The sequence below is a fragment of the Lissotriton vulgaris genome, chromosome 4_1 (assembly GCF_964263255.1).
Source record: "Lissotriton vulgaris chromosome 4_1, aLisVul1.2, whole genome shotgun sequence".
Taxonomy (NCBI): Eukaryota; Metazoa; Chordata; class Amphibia; order Caudata; family Salamandridae; genus Lissotriton; species Lissotriton vulgaris.
The window spans coordinates 746,812,814-746,836,019 of NC_141691.1; the positions used below are offsets into that span (position 1 = coordinate 746,812,814).

The 23,206-nt window shown below is 44.8% G+C and overlaps 1 protein-coding gene across 1 annotated transcript in view; it reads right to left on the minus strand.

Moving 5' to 3' along the window:
- Positions 1 to 23,206, minus strand: part of RIPK1 (receptor interacting serine/threonine kinase 1) — a 231,933-nt gene that overhangs the window by 80,733 nt on the left and 127,994 nt on the right. Inside the window, exons 4-5 of the mRNA XM_086965049.1 lie at positions 12,144 to 12,281; positions 6,273 to 6,507 (exon numbers count right to left, since the gene is read on the minus strand). Coding sequence (XP_086821175.1) covers positions 6,273 to 6,507; positions 12,144 to 12,281 — 373 coding nt within the window. The remainder of the gene's footprint in view (positions 1 to 6,272; positions 6,508 to 12,143; positions 12,282 to 23,206) is intronic.

The window sequence follows — 23,206 nt, forward strand, 5'->3', positions numbered from 1 at the left end:
AGAGTTGAAGACGGAAAAAAATTTTTTTTACAGGGCAAATTCACAAGGGCCTTTTTAAATATCTGTCCTGATTTGGGTGTTTTTAATTTAGCAATGTATGAGCTTCAGAGGATATTGCGGGTGCAATAGTTGTGGTCCCCGGGCTCAGTAATGGCCTGGAGGTAGACCTTATGAGGAAAAGGTGCATTCTGGGTTTAAGGATGATCTATTATGATCTTTTGCCTCTGATATCCCCCTTCCCTACTTCGCTCTGTGAGCAGCAGAGGTACATGTGGGGACTTTTTTGTGGGATGGCTTATTTGATAACTGGTACTCTCAATCAATCAGGATTTGTAAAGCGCGACTGATCAACCACAAGGGTATCCAGGCCCTGAGGGCCTTGCTGCTTCGGGTGGGATCAGTTGAACTACCAGGTCTTGCGTCCTTTACTGAATTCTAGAAGAGTGGATGAGTGGGTGAAGGCCCTTGTTCCGAGGGCCACCAGGAGTCGTTCCAAGGGGAGGTGTTGTTCCTGAACATCAGCACTTTTATTTTAGGCAGTTGTTTTTCATCCAATTGGTGATGCAACTCAAGCACCTGTGGAAGTTGGCTCTTGTGGTGGAGGGGTCTTCTGATAGTGAGAGGATGAGCTGGGTTTCGCCTGCGTAGGATATGATGTTTAGTCCATAGGTTCTGATGATGTAGGCCAAGGGGGTCATATAGGTGTTGGACAGTGTGGGGCAGAGGGATGAGCCTTGAGGGATACAGCAGAGGATTCTCTTGGGTTTCGAGGTGAATGGTGGTAGATGGATTCTGTGGGTTCTCCCGGTGAGGAAGCGTCTCCTTGGATTCCGATGTGATGAAGTTTCTTGATATGGGTGTGGTGGGATACGGTGTTGAACGCTACTGAGAGGTCGAGCAGGATCAGAGCCGCCATTCCTCCCCGGTCAAGGAGGCTTCTGGTGTTGTCTGTAGCAGTGATCAGAGCAGTTAAGGTACTGTAGTTAGTGCAAAATCCAGAATGGGAGTCCATCAGATTGTTGTTCTCCAGGTGTTCCATGAATTGGTGGTTCATGGATTTTTCAAGGACTTTGGTGGGAAATGGGAGCAGAGCGATAGGGCAGTAGTTCTCGAGTCTGCTGGGGATGGCGGACGGTCTCTTGAGAAGGGGTCTGACTTCTGCAAGTTTCCATTCTTCAGGGATGGAGACTGTGGTGATGGATGAGTTGAAAATGGAGGTAAGCTTACTGGTAATCTTCTTGCTTCTGAGGTTGAAAATGTGGTGGGGCTAGGCGTCCGTGGGTGCTCCTGAGTGGATGGAGTTCATGATAGCTGTGGTGTTCTGTGTTGTAAGCTGGTCCCAGGCGGTGAGTAGGTGGTTGGGATTTAAATCTGTGGGAGCAAGGGGACTGTAGAGGTAAGGACGTGGTTCAAAGTTTTTGTAGATGGTGGAGATCTTGTTGGGGAAGAAGTCTGCCAGGTTGTCACAAAGTTCCTGGGAAGGAGTGAGTATGTTTTTGGTAGCTGGGGGATTGGAGAACTCTCAGACGTTGTTGAAGAGTTCTTTGCTGTGGTTAGAACGGTCTTTGTTGTGGTTAGCCAATTTTGAAAAAAAGAGTGGACAAATGGTGCATTTTCAAGCAAACGTTCTTGCTTTATTGAGTGGAGACCAGGGGTATCAGGTAGAGGCATAACAGTGCAAGCCCCATCTCCCTCTCATGTGCCGACCGCAGCATCTGTTCCACCCTGGTACCAGGCGCGCCCTTCCAGCGGACTCCCAGTGTCAGGACACTACGCATAACTTGCTGCCATCCTGGTATCTTTGGAGGCCCCTTAGGCACTGAGAATTCCTTACCAGTCATGACTACCCTGTCCTACGCTTAAACCTCTGTGTTTAATAAAGGAGACAGTTGAGCTCACACGGGATAGCAAGGTGATGCAGACAGTCTGTTCTATTTTCATATCTCGTAATTTGGGTGTTTTAAAAAGTGCCTGCGTGCTGCTTTATGGTTCTTCTTAGTGCTCCGAAATGTTATAAACTACAATATACTAATGCATAAACTGCTGTCCCTAACAGCACTAGACAGGCCACTGGCAGGGCACAATGCCCACCGTGCAGCGAGTGCAGAAAAGCCTGTCACTGCCGGGTCGCCCTCTCTCATCCCAAAGCCCAGCTGCAGAGACATGAAGACATTCCTACCCGGGCTGCTGTCCATCGCCTCCTTGCTGCTCTGGCAGGGGCACGCCAAGGATGACCAGCCACGGCTTGGGATGCCCGCAGGTGCCACGGATCAATGGTGCTAGAGAGCTGGGTCCAGTCAGGGGTGGCGCAGGTGGCCTAGGAGGGTGGTCAGACGTTGGGGGCCAGGAGTCATGGGGGTTCTTCTGCCCCGGTGCCAAACTGCCAAAGGCAGGAAGTGCTCAGGTGCAGAGCCTAATGTAACCACAAATGATCGCTACGGGTTGACGCCGGATACCGAGCCGAAAGGCTTGACACCATACAGAATGCAATCTTTTTGGAGTACACAAGGTCCCGCAGGTACTTCGATGTGAGCCAGAGTGCCCCTTGCGGATGCCCTGCCCCCTGTGCCCCCGGTGCTGTCATGAGCATGTTGCCCGAGCTCGTAGGATGCCAGCATACAGGCGGATACAGGCTTGGTGCATGCACTACATGTGGCCAGGCTGGCTGGATGCGCAACGGTGGTGATATGTTCACTTACTGCCAGGGCGCCTTCGACATCAACAGCCATCCTGTCGCAGTGAACACGACGAGGTGTGTCTGCCTTGAGGAGGCTCCAACGTCACGCTTGCTTCTGGCTGGCAAGTACCACGTGCATCTCAGCCAATCCAGATGCTGCTCCATCAGCGCCAGGATTGGCTTGAACAGTGATACTTGCCGCTGATTAGGAGACCGGGGGTTGCGGCATGGAACAACCCACGCTCTTCTAATGAGCAGCCTAGTGCGTATGTTCGGGCTGGTTGCAACATTTTTCAGCCCTATACAGAACATGCGCACTCTTGCTGTGTGCTCCGCTGACCACCTGACGACGATGTAATCACTTCACTTGCACTGATTGAACTCCTGCTGCCCCGCACCCCTTCTGAGCCGACTGCCTCGGGCGGGCGTGGTCCGGTGGCCGGCCGGCCCGCCTGCAATCAAATATGAATGTGAATGTGATTGGGAGTGAATGACGGCGCGTGTGTGACGCTTGATTTGAGTAGTGGGCAACGCCCAAGCGCCCTAATGGACGCACCACCACGGTCTGTGGAATACTTGCTGGTGTGCCGTTTCCTTTCTACTTGGTTGCAGTTGCGTTTTGAGGTCCTCAGTTCCACGGTGTATCAACTTGCCTGTTCGGTGGATCTCTTCGGTTTGGAGGGCTTGACGAGGAAGACTCTGTCAGCACAGTTGGTCATCCAGGTGTAGAAGCTATTGACAGCCTGTTCTAGGTTGGTTGCGTTGTCATGGTGAGAGGAGTTGAGGGCATTGGTCCAATGGCTCTCTATGACACTTTGTTCCAGCTGCGGAATGAAGTTCTGGGTCACTTGGTGGCAGTGCTGGGGATCATGTGATGGTGGAAGATGGCGTGATCTGTCCAGGTGAGCTCTGTGACATAACTGTACTTAACTCTGTCGCTGGGCATGATGATGGGGTCAAGCGGGTGACCTGCGTTGTGTGTGGGGTTGGTGACTAGTTGGGTGAGGCCAATGTCGTTCATGCTTTCGAGGAGATTGGAGGTGGACATCGACGTGGAAATTGAGGTCTCTGAGAAAAATGTAGTCTTTGGAGTCAATGGAGAGTAGGGCGATAAAGTCGGGGATTGCGTTGTAGAAACTGGGGTGTGATCCTGGAGGTCTGTAGGCGAGGATGCCTCTGATTGTGGTTCTGCCGTCAAGTTTGAAGTTGGAAATTGAGGTGTTCCATGATGGGTTGGTGTCCCCTGTGGTGGTGGTGCAGCAGATAGTTTCTTTGTGGATGCTGGGGATTCCACCTCAGTGTTTATTGGTGTGGTCTTGGTGTGCTATCTTGTAGCCATTTGGAGCAGCTGTGGCAAAGTCGGAGCGGAAGCAGGGTTAAGCCAAGTCTTGGTGAGGAAGATGACGTCATGAGTGAAGGAGGTGATGGTGTCCCAAATCTCAGTTTTGTGCTTGCAGAGTGATTGTGCATTGAGCAGGAGGCAGTGGAGTAGTTCCAAGGCACCCATTGTTGGCGTGGTGGTAGCGTATGTGCATGAGGGTGCTCTGGTGTTGCAGGAGAAGAGAGTGCCAGCAGGTAAAACGTCCTACAATTGATTGTGGGGAAGTGTTGCAGTTGTTGTGACGGAATCTAGGGTCCAAATCTTGGGCCTCAGAGGCGCTGGGCATGATCCAGGCACGGACGGGCACAGATGGGTTTGCCTTTGACGTGGCCGCACTGCAACACCTATTAATTAGGTCCTGGAAGAAGGGTGGGGCACTGGGTGGCGAAAGCAGCAAAAGGGGCAGGAAAAGAGAAAGAAGCGAGGAGAGCCTGGTAAAAAAAAACACAGTACAGCAGAAACAAAATACAGAAGAACAATGGGAGATAAGAAATAAAATTGCATGTGAATAGGAAAAATAATTAACAGGAAAGGAGGAATAATACTCAATGTATTGATACTTATTCATGCCACTTGAGCAGCTGGGTTGTGGGTGGGTTTTGTGTACCCAATAAACACACATAAACCTACATGGGAGACACTCACTAAACTGAAAGGCCATGATCAGCGCAAGTAGAAGGGGATGATGAACAGAGTGCTGAAACTTTTCAAACACTCACACCAGTCACAGATCTGGGTTTAATCCAACATCCTTCTTTAGCGCACTTCGCCACCCCAGTTCAGACACAGCCATATGCAAATCAGTCTTGACCCTGTTCCTCATGGGAACAGTCCAGCACGAACTGCCAGGCCAGGTCTTCCCTGCACCGGAAAAAAGCATCCTGGGACTGATTTTGAGGTAATACCCCTTATCAGCCAGGCTAGCTAGAATTCAATGGAAAACTGATCAAGGGACCCACGTCTGGGCATACCCTGCCAACTTGGGGCGAACAAAGCAAACACAAGGAGATGATGGACGGAGCGCTGAAACATTTCAGACACGCACCCCCAGTCACAGAACTGGGTTTGATCCATCATCTTTCTTTAGCTCACTTTGCCACCCCAGTACAGACACAGCCATATGCAAACCAGCATTCACCCTATTCCTCATGGGAACAGTCCAGCCTGAACTGCCAAGCCAGGTCTTCCCTAGACCGGAAACAAGCATACTGGGATCGGTTTCGGGGATTTAACCCAGATCTGTGCCTGGAGGTGAGTGTCTGAAAAGTTTCAGCACTCTGTCCATCCTCTTATTGTGTTTGCTTTGATCAGCTTCTTCTGTGATGTGAGAGAGTATATTCGTGTTTGCCAGCAAATCACTCCGCTCCTAACATTAAGGTAAAGAATTGACTATACAGTGGCTCATGTTACGCACACATCTCTAAGAAATACAGCTTCCCTATGTAACCTTTACCTTCTTATTTACTTCTCACTCGTGTAGCACCCGGCTGGGTCCCGTGAAAGTATTCCCTCTACCTTTTTTAACTTGACTGGTGTCTCACATTTCTCACGTGGCTGCACAACCCCCTTCATGTACTACAGAGTCCATTGCATCCCTTTTCAAGTACTGTAGCGGATATTCTATATTCTTAGTGATTTATTTATTTTTCTTGAATCTTAGATGTCCCTATATCCCTTGGTCCTAAAGTGACCCTTTAACGCATGCAGGGTCAAAACATCGTCAACAGCTATTTAAAGCAAACCGCTTGAACAGCTCTGATTATTGCATACAGTAGTTGTGATCATTGAAAAATTATAGATGGTCGCCTTCAAAAATTGTGGAAACCTTGTTGTATATGTTACAAATTTTGCCACCTTCTGTTTTATGGTTCCATTTCACACTGGGGACACAAATCACTACTGTTTTCTTCTTTTTGTACATACCTGTATATTCTTTGAATTATATAAAAGAATTACTGTAAATACAAACTACATGGTCTCCTTTCCTTCTGACATCAGTATAACCTTTTATAATTGCGATTGTGCATACTAAAATCAGTATAGATTAGCATATTTTTCCGCAGTAACCACGGTTTCTGTCATACATGAAACCTCTGTATGGCAGGCCGGTCCATTAATGTACAAAGAATGATACTTGAAATCTTATACGTTTCCAGGTCCCTTGAAAGTAAAACTGCTGAATACTGCCAAAAGAGGAAAAAAATATGCACTTACTTTCATAAGGCTCTTTATTGGCCCAAATTACCCAGAGCACTATGCCAAAGCTGTAAACATCCGACTTTTCAGTTGGCCTTGCATGAACTGACTTGAGATGCTCTGGGGCCATAAAGAATAGAGTCCCAGCATTTGTTTTCGGGCCTGTGCTACTCTTCAATTTTCTCTGTCGATTAGTTTCTTCTTTAGTTAACTTGCTCCAAGCTTTGAACGAAGCTACACCTAGATCTGCAATCTGAAAATGAAAAAGCAAGTTTATAATAGTGTTTTTTCCATGGAGTGAGAAAACAGTACAAAAATAAAAATACTGGTTGTGTCGCTTGTATGTAGTTCTTTGTATCCATTTGTCAGACAGCCCCATGGCACTGGTATATTACCATTACTATCAATGGGTCTGTACTCAAGGAGTAATTGGGAGTCACAAAAACAGTTGATATGGATGGGGAAGTGGAGCATTTGCCACGAAGTTCTGTCCTACTGCCCAGTCATTAGTAGGTTCGGTATTAGTAGCTGCAAGGATTACGTTGCAACTCCAGGTGTGTGACTTCTGATGACCATATTTTAAATCGAGCCCTCAATCCTCCATAGGAACTGTGAAAACATTGGTGCAGCATCTAAACGTTAATACTTACAAAACTTTATGAGTGTGACTAGAAATTTCTCTTCATGCTCAAAGAAGTTTGTAGAGAAGTTAAATACATTGTAAAATGATTCTGTCCATTTTATCTTTTGGGTCAGCCTCTAAAAATGCTCTCAGAGTGCTGGCGACACTGATACTCTACAAGTGAAACAGTAATCAAACACCTAATGTATCTGTGTAGTCATCTTCATACAGTTCTTTAAAGCCCCACTAGGTTTCTCACTGAAGTACCCTATGCTGACTGTATGCATGTATAAGTATATTTTTTGTGTGCAAATTTAGCCAGGAAGCGCGGTACATTACATGGCCAGGGTGATGTGGGGTGTGGGAGATGATCATTTTATTGAGTGTATCAAGTGAGAAGTAAAGAAATACATTTTTTTAGGCACAGATAGAGTAGGAAATTTGCCTAGAACCGCATGTTTTTTTTACACGCATTACATTTAACAATTTTTTAGGCACAGGGAGATTAAGCGACTTGCCCAGAATTAAAGGATTTTGAGCAAAGCACAGAGTCTGGTAATCGAACCTGGGTCCTCAGGTTACAAGGTCGACAGCTCTAGCCACTACACCACATCCCGACTCTACTTTGAGATAAGTGGCATAAGAACATCAATTAGTGGTTACTGCTAATCTCCCACTGCTTTGCCTGCTGCCGCCGTTCTGAATTTGATAGAGGGGGCAGCGCAAGGACATAAACAGTTTTCTTTCAGAATATCGTTGAGCGTTTTCCTACCGATCATCCCTTCCCTATCTCCTCAGAAGAAAGCAGGAGGGCATTGATGAACGCATTTAGGCATCTCCAAATAATGCCAGGTTCAGTAAGTGAAAATGGTCTTGGGGTACCTTTGGCCTCTTCACAAACTGAAAAACTTGTATATCTCCCTTTGGTGCCCAACACTGAAAGCACTAGATCATAGATACTAGGAGGCTGGAGCTTGCATCTGCCATTAGCCACTTGAAAACCTTATCTTTGTGGTTACATATCTTGCTTGGCTATAGAAGGACAACCATGAAAGAGACACAAAACACGTAAACACTTGGGGACATACAAGGAAAAGCTAAAAACAAGTGTGATTAGGGTATGAGCACGGTGAAGGAATATTCCTCAAACTTAGTCGTCTAAAAGTGGGGTTAGAAAAACTGTGCTTACATGGATTAAGTTGGCTGTCATTGATTTCATATTCACTAAAAAGTTATAGAATATGTAAACTAGTCAAACCTTGACAGCAACGTTACCTGAAAACCGGCACAGTCCTGATGAAGGGAAATGATTGTGTCATTCAGACTTCACCCAACTTTCACTTCGGAGGATGGCTGCTAAGGGGGCGGTGGTGGGCCAGGCAATACAATGGTCAACGTAAATCATGACCTGGGGAAGTGCAGTGACCAAATGGAATTTTCTTTTTTGCTACCTCAGACTCACGCTCATGAGTGTGCCACGGCCATAAACAAAAATAACTAGATTGAACAAAACAGTGAGTTATGATGCTCATGACAATAAAGACATTTGTAGCACATTTGATGATTTTTTTTATCGCAGTTGTATACTACTGCATAATGCGGGAAGTGTAATATGCTACTTACTGCCAGCATGGCCTTGATTCAGGAGAGGCAAAGACTCAAGTGGGTCATAATGCTATTGCCCTCGATCAACAATACTCATAAATACCATATTACACCCTGCATATCAGCATACATGTTCCTTCAACCTTTGTTTTTATCCAGTGAATTTCTATTTTTTTTCTTAACAAAACCAGATTTCCTTTAATCATACCTAACTAGAACGTTAGCTTAACCTCAAATTTTTTCAGTGAATTTCTAGTTTTTTAAAATGAAAAGTAATATTTTATTACCATACATAAAGCGAATCACCCGCCTCACACGGGGGAAGGGGGTGACCCCGTCCACCAGGGCCTTTTTTTTTATTATAGGGGAGGCACGTGGCCCTCCACCCCATGGCTTATTAGACCATGGTGACCTCATCCCCAGGCCTTTTTTTTGTTTTAAAAGAGGAGGGGGCAATGCGGCTCTCCCTCCCCATTACACAGGGCCTTAGGTTTTTTAAAGGGGAGGAGGATGAAGTAGACTCCGCTCCCCGAGAGTTATTAGGCCCTGTGCATTCCCATTCCCTGTACCATTTATTTTTATTTAAGGAGAAGGGATCGCACCACCCCAGAGCCTTTGGCCACATTAGGTCCTGGAGACCCCACCTCCCAGGGCTGTTTTCTTTTTAATTAAAGGGGAGGGGGAACATGTTGCTCCACTCCCTAAGCCTTATTAGGCCTGGGAACCCCAAAGCCTTTTTTCTTTTTTTAAGGGGAGGGGGCTACGTGGCCCTACTTCCTGAGCCTTTTCTGGCCCTAGGAACCCCATCCCCCGGAGCCTGCACTATTAAAGGTAGGTGCCCGCCTATGGCACTCACCATACACTTGTGGGGCTGGAGGGGGAAAGCCCCAGGGCTCCAACAGCCCCAGCCGGCGCCCCGCATGCAGCAGGAGTCGGCACTGCTCCTGTCCACAGAGAGCAGGTACTAATGCTGTTCCTTCCGGTAAGGAGCAATAGTCTGAGTTGTTTCCCTGCCTGCTTCGGTGCGGACAGGGAAATAGGTAAAACGTCTGCTCCCAGCCAGAGGCAGCATTTTTAAAGCTCCCGCCCACTGGGAGCAGACTTTATCTTAGCTCCAGTCTGGCAGGAGAGTAACAAATGCTGCTGCCAGGTAGGAGCAAATACAGGTTTCTTGGCGGCGCAACCAGGGACACTGCTATAGATGGCTAAAGGAGGGGGACCACACAGACCCACCTCCAATGTTTGGAGCATTTTGGCCACTGGGGGTGGGCTCCCTGGTACCTCTAGGGGTGGCCAGCAATTTTTGCCTTTTGTTTTGTTTGTGGCCCAAAGGGGGTCCCAGGGGGGCATGGTATCCCTACCTTGTCCTCTTATATATATCTTTTTTTCACAAGCTAAGGAGAGGGGACTAAGTACCAAAGTTCTGTAATGGCTGCCAGCAACATTTTTCTGAGGTTGCTGCCAACCAATCAGAGCGATTGTTTCCAGGTGAGCAAATTGGCGCTCCTATCCAGATATCTTTTTTTTAACGTAAATTTCTCAAAAACTACAGAACAGATTTACACCAAATCATAAAAAGCATAATCTGCGCACCCAGATCTAGCTTCCTGACAAATCTGTTGTAATTCCATTCAGCGTTTTTTGCTGTAGCCTTGGCTAAATAAGTCAGATTGCACACACAGGCTCAACAACAGAGTTGTTAGTGTAATTGCAGTGGTGTTGGAATAGCTCTGCTGCTATGCTATTGATGGCTGATGGGATCCCGTTCGAGATAGCCAGATATTTCCTGGTCCATTGAACACACTACATACGCTTGCCCGATACACTGCATGTTAATTTTTGCTTGGGATTGCAGTGATATGGCTAGCTACTAAGTCATGTCAATTGTATATGGGTCTTTTTTACATATTAGCTACTGCTTGGGATGACAAATATTTAGATCAATGTTTCTGTAGTATCTAATTAAGAAGAATGAACATATGTCACCTCTGAATTTTATAGCTTTATTGAATGGGAGTTCACAATAAGTATCACTGAATAGGTTTTTAGGGATAAGTTTTGAAAATATTTTTTTTGTAGGGACCTTTCAAAGGTTTTAAGATCAGTGATGCAAACTGATGAATTATAGAAACACTTATGGATCAAAATCATGTGGTAAGATTTTTAAGTTTGTTAATCCTTCTAAAATGACTAGCGTTTGTCTGATGAATGAGGGCTAATACAACTGTGAGTGTAACATGATAAGGGCTGCAGAGCAAATAAAAATATAAATTTTGAACTTAAAACAGACAAATGCTATCTGGTCTACTATTAAAAAAATAATTTTTTTGTATATGTCAAGTTAGAAAACCACTATGAATTGATTGGTTGCTTTCTCATGTCCTAGGCCATGTTAAGGAGAAAGAATAATCACATGTATATTGACTGCACGGTTGGAATATATCAAGAGAGTGGATGCGATTAAGAAATAAATATTGATGTTATGTTATAGTGAAGAGTGCCTATGTAGGTTTATGTCCCAAGATGGAATAATTATCTATGAATTAGGAATTGGTATACGGTATAGGTACCATGTTTTAAATAACATATGTTTTTAGGACAGTTGTTTGTTGTGTTTTCTGTACAAGACTGTAAAATATGAAAATGTACAATTTGTTTATTGTCTCTTAAGTGTTTATTATCAGCACTGAAGAAGTACCACTGTCCTTGGGACGATATGCATTGGCTGTGTCTGTGTCTTACTTATGTATGTCAAGATGGGAATAAAGAATACAACTTTACACATGAGTGCCTGTACATATGAAGTTTTGACAAATTTTTTTGGACTTCATATATGAGATATTTGATCTCGCCCTGAATAATTTGGATGTAGTGGTACTATTTACTGAGTGCAACGTCTATTTTGTTTTATGTTCTTTTGAATATTGGGTTTTGTTTGGAAGGGTCAACCTAGGGAGTTGAGCGCCTGTGTTGTGGAACGACTTGGAGTGCGGTGACATACATCATAACCGTTCCTAGCTAATTAGTCAAAAAGTAGCACCTTTGGGAAAGTTTTGTCGAGATACATCTAAGAGGGCCAAAATTAATAGCAACACAAACAACGGTTTTCCTATGGAACAGATTAATTAACTATAACTACCCAGTGGCAACTGCCACTGGGTGATCTATATACTATACTAATAATATACTTTATTCCAGATTATGTACAAACCATAAAACAGTTGCAGTCCATACATAAAATATGTATATAATTTGTACATATATAAAATGTACACACAAACACAACATGATATACATGTTGTTATGTATGGACTGCAAGTTTTATGATTTGTACATAATGTGGAATAAATCTGCATTTAATCTGAAAAACTCAGTTAACAAGGTGCATTGTGTAAATGGTCTATATAATTAGGGCAAATGTCAAAGGGATAAAGACTAGCTACTAAATTCACATACTTTCTGAAATAAGTATTTTTTAGGTACTCCACGAATACTCATGGAATTCGACAGTAGGCAAGACCTTCTCCAAGAGGAAGTCATAGCAAATTATTTGGCCCAAAGTGCACAGAGAAGCCTTTATGTTTAGAATGCTTTATAAAAATGTCCCCCCAAACCAAAAGCCTCAAAAGCAACTGATAAGAAAAGTTCCATTCAGCTTGTACCTTAATGTGGAAGTCGTCATCAACCAGGATATTATCTGGCTTGAGGTCTTTATGTATCACATGTTGCTCATTTAAGTAACACATTCCTTCAATAATCTCCATAATAAAACGTGCTTTCACAGAAAATGGTACTGTAACCTAAAAAAAAACAAAAGAAAACAAATATTTCATGATTCTTCTTGACCAATAAAATTAACAAGAATTGTCAAGCAAATAGGTCTCGCCTTTGAGAGCTATTTGCTTTGGCAATGTTTTGTAGCCATGCTGCACAACAGCGATGATTCTTTGTAGTGTGGTTAAAACTCATTTTTAAAAAGCACTATGACTCAGCCAGGGCTATTGTGCTTTTTGTTTTAAAGCCGATTGGCGCTGGATGCATCATTGTCTTTTTTTATTATTATTTTGTGTCATGCTGCACATCAGTCACGCTGCTATACAGCATGGCAACAAATCTTTGCCAAAGTTGGCAATGCCTATGCTGTACAGCATGAAGAAAAGGCAACAGCAGAGCTAATAGTCTCAAAGAAGAGAGCGGTAGGCTTTTCATAAGCTTGTTAGGCCTCAGCACAACACACCTGTGATTCTGAGCAAATCAGTTAATCTCCGCAGGTGTTAAAAAATAAATAAATGGCATTTGGCAAAAAATCATAATCACATAAAGAATGCAACTTTGTTCATGTCTTAGTGAAAATACATCTGGAAGCAGGTAACATCTGTTGTCACAAACATCTATTTCAAAGGGGGAAAGGGCTTCATTGAAGTGTGTGTGTGTGTGTGTGTGTGTGGCATAGTAAAGCATAGTCACAAATAGCAAGAGGTTCAAAATAGATGACAGGAAGAAGAACAAATAAAAGTAGTGTCTCAATCACAGTGCGATCCGCAGAAGTACAGCAGCCAAGCTGAAGTAATCAATACTTGGTCCATGCTCCAGCCGAAAAAAGAGGAAGTAAAGATAGCATGTACTGACCAATTAAAAGTAGCAAACAAGAGTGAGAATGAAGTCAACGAATGTTAAGCAATGGGCAGGCTGCAATCCTCTTGTTGTATACAATATCTCTTACATGCGTTGTCGCAGAAGGATCCTAAAATTCTACCTAAAATACAGCAAATAATACGTCCCCAACAGGAACCTAAGATCGAATCACTCAGCTCTTGCCAAATCCAAGCGCATCCACAAGGCAAGGACAGGCGGACGCGCCTTCTCATACCTGGCAGCTAAAAGGTGGAATGAGTTACCTGTAGACCTCAGACACACCATAAACTACCTTCAGTTCCGCCAAAAACTAAAAACTCACCTTTTCCCCAAAAACTAATTCCCCAGCACAGTCCTCAGCAGTCTCCTTTGTTTTACAGTGCCGTGATATCCCATGGGATGAGTGTCGCGCTTTACAAATACCAGAAATAAATAAACCTTTCAGGGATTAAAAAACTTAATGAACTAGTCATTTCCAATGGGAGCCAACACCTAGAAGTGTCGTCAAGTAGAGATGCTACAAGCAGTGACCATCTGCAGTTCAGCCAATGATTGGTGCATTTGAGAGTGCTGAAACAATCTATGTGCAGCATGCAGGCACATGCTCCATTCCTAGTATGTCGGACTCAGCCATGCATCTCCTCGACTGTACTGCTTAATATCGACACCAACAATATTGTGGTATAAGAATATCAAGGACAGAATATCTAGGGACAAAAATACTGGAAGGTAAGTGCATTTAGGGAAGTGTATATTTACTCTTCCCAACTCCACATCTATGTACTTCGAAGATATATGTACCAGGTATTTACATATATGTGGAGACAGGTATAGAACATTTTGACTTGCTTGCCTTGCAATAATTGTTTTCGATATTATGTCTTCAATATTCTGTCCCACTAATATTGTGGATTCGATATTCAGGGGGCATTCTATCTCCTGCAGGTAAAGTGCTCCACTAAAGTGCTAGGTAATAGTATATTATCTGAATGTGTACAATGCAAATATACCATTTGTATGACACCTTAGCGCTTTCAGAATCTGGACACCTTTTTCATACTGGTCTCAGATTTACATCAACTGGCTTATTTGGTTGTGCCTGCCTGGTACTCTTTGAAGTGAACATTGGAATGCCTACAGAGAATACTATGATGCAAATGGAATGTGACAAGAAGCATCATACGAAGAAAGGAGGTAGGGAGCCCATCTGGTAACAGAAAAGCAGTGTACAGTGGCTGTGGCATTTTGCTTAGACAAACCATTTGGTTTCATCACCTGGGCTAATGTCATTCCTGGGAAGTCGTATAGATATGACCATTTAACAATACATTGTCATTTATTTTGCTTGGATGATCCAGTAGTCTTACAGTTAAACTACTTTATTTTATTTACAGCTCTGTAAAGACATATCAACAGTGGGAGTAATGCTGAAGACAGATATCCATTAGGCAGTTGACTTTATTTGTAAGTTTTGCCTGTGCATCAGTAGCACTGATGCCATTGTGAGCCTACCTACATGAAAAATCGGTCTTTCCTCTGCAGGCTCTTGAAACCGACTGATATGTTCCATGAGACCTCGGTCTTCTTGCTACAGGTTCTCAATATCGACTGGAGTGTTACAGGAGTACCCAGTCGTCCATCCGCAAGCTCTCGAGACTGAACGGAGTGTTCGATGAGACACCAGTCTTCCTTTGACAGGCTCTAAAGACTCTAGTCGTCCTCTCCATTTGGAACCCATACATGAGAGCAATAACTGAAGAGGCTACTTTTTACACACACACGCCACACTTGGACGCACATATATCAGTGAAGTGCAGCATATCCAAGACAACGTAATAAACAGAAAAAAATTAGATGCAGATGGGTGATCCACTCACTTATGGCCAAAACAGCTGCTGGTGAGACTATGTGCTTTGAAAGACTGCAGAGGACAGCACAGTTTTAGCATACTGTAACACTTAAAGCTGTTAAACAGATTATTGATAAAAAGTGAAAGACTAAGATACCTGGCTTTTCTATTGCTACTACTGCCCACCCCCCCTCCCACCCACCTACATGTACATTCGGGTACTGAATCGGGTTATCAGTTTTTTGATTTACAAGTGTCTAGTGCATTCTGAGTTCCAAATAATTTTTCTTAACACAAGGTTAGGCATGGTCTTTGTTTACTTGGTTTATTGTGAGCTCACTGTACAAAATGCACAACACTTTGCCATACTTGGTCAAAGGACCCAGTTTGAAATTGGGATAATGCCCAAAAACCTTTTTCTACATTGGCCACATTTGTGGCAGTCTTTAAGCGCTGAAAGGAAGACACCACCTTAATAACATTGTGCAGGGTCAGATGGTCAATAGGTGTTTGACCGTCTTCCCAAAATATGCTAATGAAGAATCCACAGGACTCAATGAATATGAAGAATGCATTAAAAAATGAAACATATGCTATCTTCCCCAGTTGAGTGTCAATTTATAGAGATGTTTTATAGGCAAATGTTATTTGATTCTGCAGATATGACTTTGTGAAAAAGAGGGGCAGAGGAGTAGTGAGTCAGAAAAGAGTTGTGTGACAGACCCAACTGAATTGGCATTGTCGTGTAAATTTGGAACAACACTGGAAGAGAGGATCAGGAATCATTTCTTACTCGGCAACCACAGTGAGAGAGTGAAAGACAAACTTTGGCAAAAGGATGATTCTAATCTAAATGAAATCCTGACAATGGCTAAGAAAAAAGAACAGACCATTCTACTGCAAATGTGGAAGCGAAAAAAAAAAAGACAACAGCATTTAGGTAGCACAAGGCATGAAGCATATTAACAGAAAGTAGTAAAAAACAAGGATTCCTAGAGAAATGTTAATAAGTGTGGCAACATAAGTCACATGGCCAACAAAAACTGTCCTGAATGAAAACTTGTGTAAAGTTTGCGGGCAAATGGACATTATGCGAGGAACTGCAGGAGCAAAAGCAACAAAAGGTAGATCGGAGAAGCAGCCACAGACATAGAAACATCCTGCCAAAATCTATGTCTGTGAAAAAAGACATAAAGGAAGGAGCTTTACAGAAACACCATAAGAGGGAAGGCAAAATTGTTGAAGCCAGAATAGGGGTTTGAAATACAAAGGGACATCAGCATTGGGTGAGATTTATATATCAACTAAAGGAAACTGCAGGAAAAACCAAGCGATGGGGAACAAAAAGGAAAGTAGTGGCTATTGACCTGTGAGAAAATTCTGGGTATTTAGGTGTCATTAGCTTTTTGTTCTTCTCGAGCAGACTCCATCAGAGGGGTTTTGTTTCTGAGGAACAAAAAAATTATAAAAGTGTGGTGAACAGTCTCTAGAATAGACAGCAGCCATCCACCAGATTTTGTATTACGATGAGGGGGGCTGCTGTTGCGGTAGTACCTTTCAGAGGACACAAGTGACTGCTGAATCAGTGGTCATTGTTCGTGAGTATGGCAGAGACAACGTCCTCTGCCTCATTAGTGGACAAAGTACAGTCTGTAAAGCTCATAGTAATGCCCTTAGATCTTTTGATAATCAAAAGGCTCATAACAATGTCATGGCAGTCATCACAATCTCCCTCGGCGACAGTCTGAAGAATAGAGATGCTGAAACGGGTGACAGCTAGGATTGCATTATGCTCACAACATTAGAGGATGGAGAGACTGAGGCATTCTCACAATATCAGAAAATGGCGAGATCTTAAAATGTACTAACAAACTTTGACTCACTATCAAGACCTAGACCTAGACCCACTGAAAGATAGACTGTAATTAGAAGTGGCCAAAGACGGAGGGCTTTATAACTGCTAATGTATTTACTGACCGGCCATGTGCAGTATTTTCAAATGAACCCAGACTTTCCTAGTTTGCCACCTTGTCCCTTCTGTGACACAATTAGTGTAGTGCAATGGTACTGCTTGAGCAAATGTCTGAAGAATATGAATGTGATCATAGCAAGCTTAAAGAAACATCTTTCTTTTGGCTCATCAGGCTTAAAGGTGTAACTGTTCTGGAAAGGGTTAGCTTTTCATTTTTCATATTCCCTTCTATTTATCATGTTATGTTTTCAGTTTGACCAAAACCTCGATTGATAGGAGAAACTGTAGAATGTAACATGTATACTAACGTATTGTGATGCATAAGAAAACCAATAAAGATTATTGCAAAAAAATAAAAATAAAAAGGAAAAGGCATTACAACCTGGTACCACCAGCTAGAGCTTAACGTTTAGATGCAAACAGCAAATGCCATGTTAAGAGGTGTGGTGGAAGTGAATAAGGTTAGTGGTGGAGTTGAGTTAGCCCAAAAATGTGAGTCTAATATTACAGAGGATTTTCAAGACCAGTGAGGAAGCTTCTATGGATAAATCAAAATTATTAATTAGTAATAGTGTGCTTAATATTAATCTACACTTGACATCTCAAGTACACTGACATGATGCTATTGATTTTGAAACCATTTTGCTATCACCTGCTAAAGTGCGTTTTTCTGGCTTATGCCAACAATCCCTTTAACTAGGCCTCAATGACATCCTGTTCAAAACTGATGTCTCATTAGGTTTGTGCTGTTTAATATTTCTGCTGCACGAAGTCTAGTAAGTCACGTATGCTTATTTAAATTGACACTGTTCTCGAAGAATTCTCTCTACCTTATGCTCAGTGTTGTAACATTTCTCCAACTACCTTCCGCTTGAACACGGTATTGCATTAACTCACAATGGTTCACTGTTGTTTAAACTACTACTTTGTTCTGACACCTTCGGATGATATTAGGTCAGAGGGGACTGAATCAAAATTCATGTAGTGGGATAGTGCTTGGGTGGTATGGGTGTATCACGATTTTAAAGCCTGTATTGCGATTCTTTTAAAAATGTATTTCTTTGCTCACACCACAATGATTCTGCAGTTTTCATACTGCTCTATAGGGAGAATTCCTATATAAACCATTGAATTTAGGGGCGAGCCAAAAAGGTTTCCTATGCTACTGGGGATGTTGTCTGATTTGTTTATCGATTCTCTTGCACATTTGGGATTTAGCACTTTTCTCTGATTTTGTCACTTTTCTGTACTGATGACCAGTATGGCAATTGATTTCTATGTATCCCAGCAGTTTCTGTATTGAATTATCCTGTACTGTACCTTTTACATTTTTGTAATAAATCTTCAGAAATGTTTTAATCTGCCCTGAACTCATATTATTGAGTCTGTCTTTTCTTATTCAACTGTATATTTGATATGTTGATTTGTACCTTATCTTGGGACACACAGTCAAGAAATTGAGGTTGACAGCGTCCCCAATCCACCTAACTTGTAGGCATGTTTTTGAGATGTAAGATTTCAGGGGTACAGCACGCCCACACCAGTTAGGATGTCTGAAATTGTGCATGCACAGGTTTTTGCTAAAGGAGGATGTGAAAACTAAAATAATCAAAGTGTGGGGTGACCATCATGGAGAAGGTCATATATGATTATTTCGAGATATTTGAGAAAGGTGGCATTATTGAAGAAGTTGCAGCAACATAATTGCTAGCAACAATTGTAATAGAGTGTAAAGCCGATAGAGACTTCGTAGTGTGTATTGATTTGAGGGAACTCAACAAATGTTGGGCGTTTCTCCCAAAAATCTCAGAAATACTTTCTTTGCATAGGAGTTGCAAATCTTCACCACTTTGGATTTAGTCTTCTCTTATCAGATAAAGCTCCATGACCAATCGAAAGATTTGACAGTTTTGGCCTTCAGAGGTCCATGGAGAGGGTATTTATGGGCCGTGGCCGGACGCCGATGGAGTAGGGAGCTTTGGTCCGCGCTCCTGCCGGCGATCCCCTATCCGGTGCCATCCTGACTGAAATAGGGGGTCCCACAGCGGATAAAACAACATCCCTAACTCCCGAAGTGCGGGGGTTGCGAACAGCCCAGCAACAAGAGAGAATAAGGCGCAGAAACAGGCTGCACAGCGATAGGTAGTAGGCCCATAAGGAACAGCAAGAGGGCACCCGTGGAAATGGCCTAACCCAGGGAGGGTCCTAGAAGCAGTGGAGACCTGAAGACGGCGATCGGTAAGACCTGCTGGCGTTGGGCGACAGGTGAACTGTGCCTGGGTCACCAGATTGGCCATAAGGAGTGTGGGATGAGGGAAACGCAAACAGAGGAGTCACCGGGACTGGCAGATGGCACAGGCAGCGGAGTAGTGAGTCCGGCACGTATATTTCCCGAGCCGCCAACACGCAGACTAAGAAGATCCATCGGGGAAGCCCGCCGAGGGATTTATAGCACCAAAATTGTGAAAGTGGGGGGGGGGGGAGCAGAAGGAGCCCCCCAAAAAGCACAGACAGCAGCGGCCAGGACTCGGGGGTGAAGCAGTCAGTGATACATCTGAGAGCTGTCAATCAAGAGCGGACCTAGAATGGGCCCGAGCACATCAGCGCGCTGGGTTTCTTTTCTTCCCCCCTTTGCTTTACATGGGGGAGAGGACAGAAACAGCCCAGGATTAAGGGAACGGCGGACGTGATACAGGAGACCCTTAAGGCAGTGGTAGAAAGTCGGAACAAGCAAACTAGAGGGGCTTGAGGACAGGACCAAGCCCAGAGTGCGATAGGGCCCAGATGCACAGGAAGAGGGCCTGAATACTGCTGAGGATAAGAGGTGGGCACACAGCGTGCTCATAAGCAAGAAGTGGCCTGATCCTGGACTCGGTGGGCCAGGAGGAATAGTAGAGAGAACACGAGGCTGGAGACTGATGGAGTGGGCACCCGACAAGAACAGGAGCAGCAGGATAACAGAAAACGGCAGGCCTGCGGAAACCTCCCGCAGAATCGCTGCTCGGAGTGCGGGGAGCCCCCCCAGGCAGCTAGCAGAAAGTGAGACCTGGAGCTGGGAGACGGGCCAGTCAGCGGAACCTCGAGAGCCGATCAACAGGTGGGGAGTCGGCAATCAAGGGTGAAAGTGCCCCAGAAGGCAACACCGATGGAGCGGCGTGCAGTGTCATCACCCCACAACAATTGGAAGGTTACAGAGATGGCCCACAGCGAACGGTGAGTGGAGTGCAGCAGCTGCAAAGAGTGGAGGACACTACACAGGGAAAGGAATAGCAGGCAACGAGAGCATAAAGAGCCCCTGAGCTCTGCACTGAATCCTGGCCCAGACAAGAAGGAACAATGCAAAGAGCGCTGAGGGGACGTAGCACAGAGACAAAAAGTCGGGGGCAAATTATAGGCCCACCAAGCAAATAAGAGGCTTAGCTGCAGCGGAGACGGACAAGGAGAACTACCACTAAGACAATGAAAAGGGCAAGAACTTCACCTGAGCTCAAACTTTTGAAAGGAGGAACGGGCCACGGTATCTTAAAGGTGGGTGAGGGAGCAGCAGGAACGGGTGGGGGAAGACACAGAGGGCATAAATCCGAAGGCAGCGACTTGCACCGCTAGGAGGGATGTCCTGGAAGGCCCCTCCGTCTACGACATCCTTCAGGCTATAGAAATGTCAAGAACAGTAGTAGAAACCAAAATTGACACCCTCAGAGAGGATTTGGGCCTTCTGAGAGCGGACCATAGGAAACTAGTGGACTAAGTCACGGCAACAGAGGGCGAAGTCCGAGATCTGAAACCTCAAGTGACTACAACCACCCATATGCTCACAGACATGGAGAAGAGAATATATGAGCTGGAACTCTGGGCTGGAGACGCCGAAAACAGAGCGCGGCGCAACAATCTGCGAATAGTAGGCCTTCCGAAGAAAATCAAGGGAAACAACATGATAGACTACTTAGAAAATAGGATCCGCACCAAAGTGGCAGAAGGACTGTCTCCATACTTAGCTCTGGAGTGAGCACATAGAGTCCCTGCAAGAGCGCCACCACCTAAACGGCCACCGAGACCAGCAGTGGCACGCCTACTATTTTATAAGGACAGAGATCATGTGCTGGGAGTGGCTCAACTAAAAGGACAACTTAAAGTGGACAATAGCATTGTCAGAATCTTCCCGGATTTCTCCCGGGAGGTTCAAATGCAGAGAGCATCATATGTCACAGTTAAAAGGAAACTAAGACAGCTGGGTTTACAATATTCTATGGTGTTCCCGCCAAACTCAGAATAATATCCTGACAGAAACAAATTCTTCAGTACACCACAGGAAGTGTTGGATTGATTTGACCAGTATGCCCCGCAAGAACGAGGCACGGCCCGCTATGGAGGGAAAGGAGGAAAACCCACAAGCTTTACCACAGCAGCGGAAATACAACGAGGCAGAGAAAGAGCAGTAGCGGCGATAGCATCCCTGAGTGCGCACGGAAGACAGGACACTTCATCTTTGTCTGGCGAAGACCGAAGAGACTCTGACTCAGAACACAGCTCTAGCACATTGGGGGAAGCCAGCCAAACCTCCGAGTGGTGACTACCAGATCGGCAGATGAAATTATTTGAATACCGGGGGACACGCAAGTATAATAGGGAATATTGAACATGGGGGGACCACAGAGAACCAAGCATGGGCTCACAAGAGCTGAGGGGGCCCAGGACCATGGCTTGATATTTGTATGTTATATGCACTGGGTGGGGTGGAACCCGGGGAAGGGAGGGAGAGCATTGCTCTTCTCCAAAGTTAGCGTCTGTCCCGTCACAACCCAAACTTTGGACAATTTTTACAACCGCACGTGAGTGCACAGTTTGGATGGGGGAGAGACTCTCACTTGTCCTGGGGAGGGGGAGTTGGGGTGTTCATAAAGTTTTAAGTTGGGGACACTGCTGGCAGCCAGAGATGGCATTGATAATAGTTAGTGATAGTCACGCATTGGTCTGTATCAATTCTCGGAGGACTGTGGTAATGAGCCAGGCAGAGGGAAGGGTAAATAAGTAGCAATGATTAAAAGAACGACATATAATCTGTAAACCTAGAATGTCCGGGGCATGCTCTCCATGCACAAGCGATACAAAATATTTTCACGCCTAAACAGACGTGGGATTCACATTTCAATGCTCTAGGAGACCCACATCTTGGCCTCTGAGGGAGCGGCACTACATCGGAGATGGAGAGGACAGGCATATTATACCTCGTTCTCGGCATTTGCGAGGAGGGTGCTGATCTGGGTACGAGCTGGGGTTCCTTTTCAACACACAGGACACAAGGTTGACACTGAGCGCCACTACTTGATAGTTACAGGTAGGCTGGATGGTCAGGACATAACACTAATCAATATATATGGACCGAACACTGACCAAGCTGTCTTTCTGGAGAAGAGGTCTGGTGTCTTAGCACCTCACATGACTGGCTCGATCGTCATGGAAGGGGGGTTTTAACTGTGTAGCGGACCCGGCATTAGACCAATCCCACCCACCGCTCCGGGATTCCCCAGTACATATAACAGCTAGGGCCTTTAGAGACTGGCAGGCCTGCTGGGGACTGGTGGGACACGTAGAGGCGTACACATCCACTAGACAAAGAATACTCCCACTTCTCACACGCCCATGATCCAAACGTATAACTGGACACTTTCCTATGTCCAACAGACATGCATACCTTGATACAGAGAGTGGAGTACCTGACACGTACAATATCGGACCACAATCCAATACGGACGAGACTACAGCGGGGAGCACAGCACCAACCCACCCCTAATTGGCGCCTCAAACCGGATGCACTGGAGGACCAGGTGTTCCTCCAAGAGATCAGGGAGCATATCACATTCTATTTTACTGACAACTCCCGCTCCACTGACTCCAGGTTGACCGACTGGGAAGCCTTTAAGGCTGTGATCAGGGGAAGGTTTATGGCAACATCTATTGGGGTACAGCGGACATTACTCATGGACGTGGAATGGGTGGAACTAGCCGCAAGGGCCCCGGGGGGAGGGTGAGATAAGGGAGTACCTGACTGAGCTCCCCCTTCACACACTATCCGAGGAGGAGGCAGACCAATTAGTAGCCTGCATCTCGGAGCGAGAGATTAGAGTAGCCATTGACGAATTAGTGAGCGGCAAAACCCTGGGCACAGGTGAACTCCCTAAGGAGTTCTACACTGCTTATGTGGAGGAGCTGGCTTCCAGGTTAGTAAAGTTATATGCAGAGGCCGGGGAGGAGGGAATACTGCCACAGAC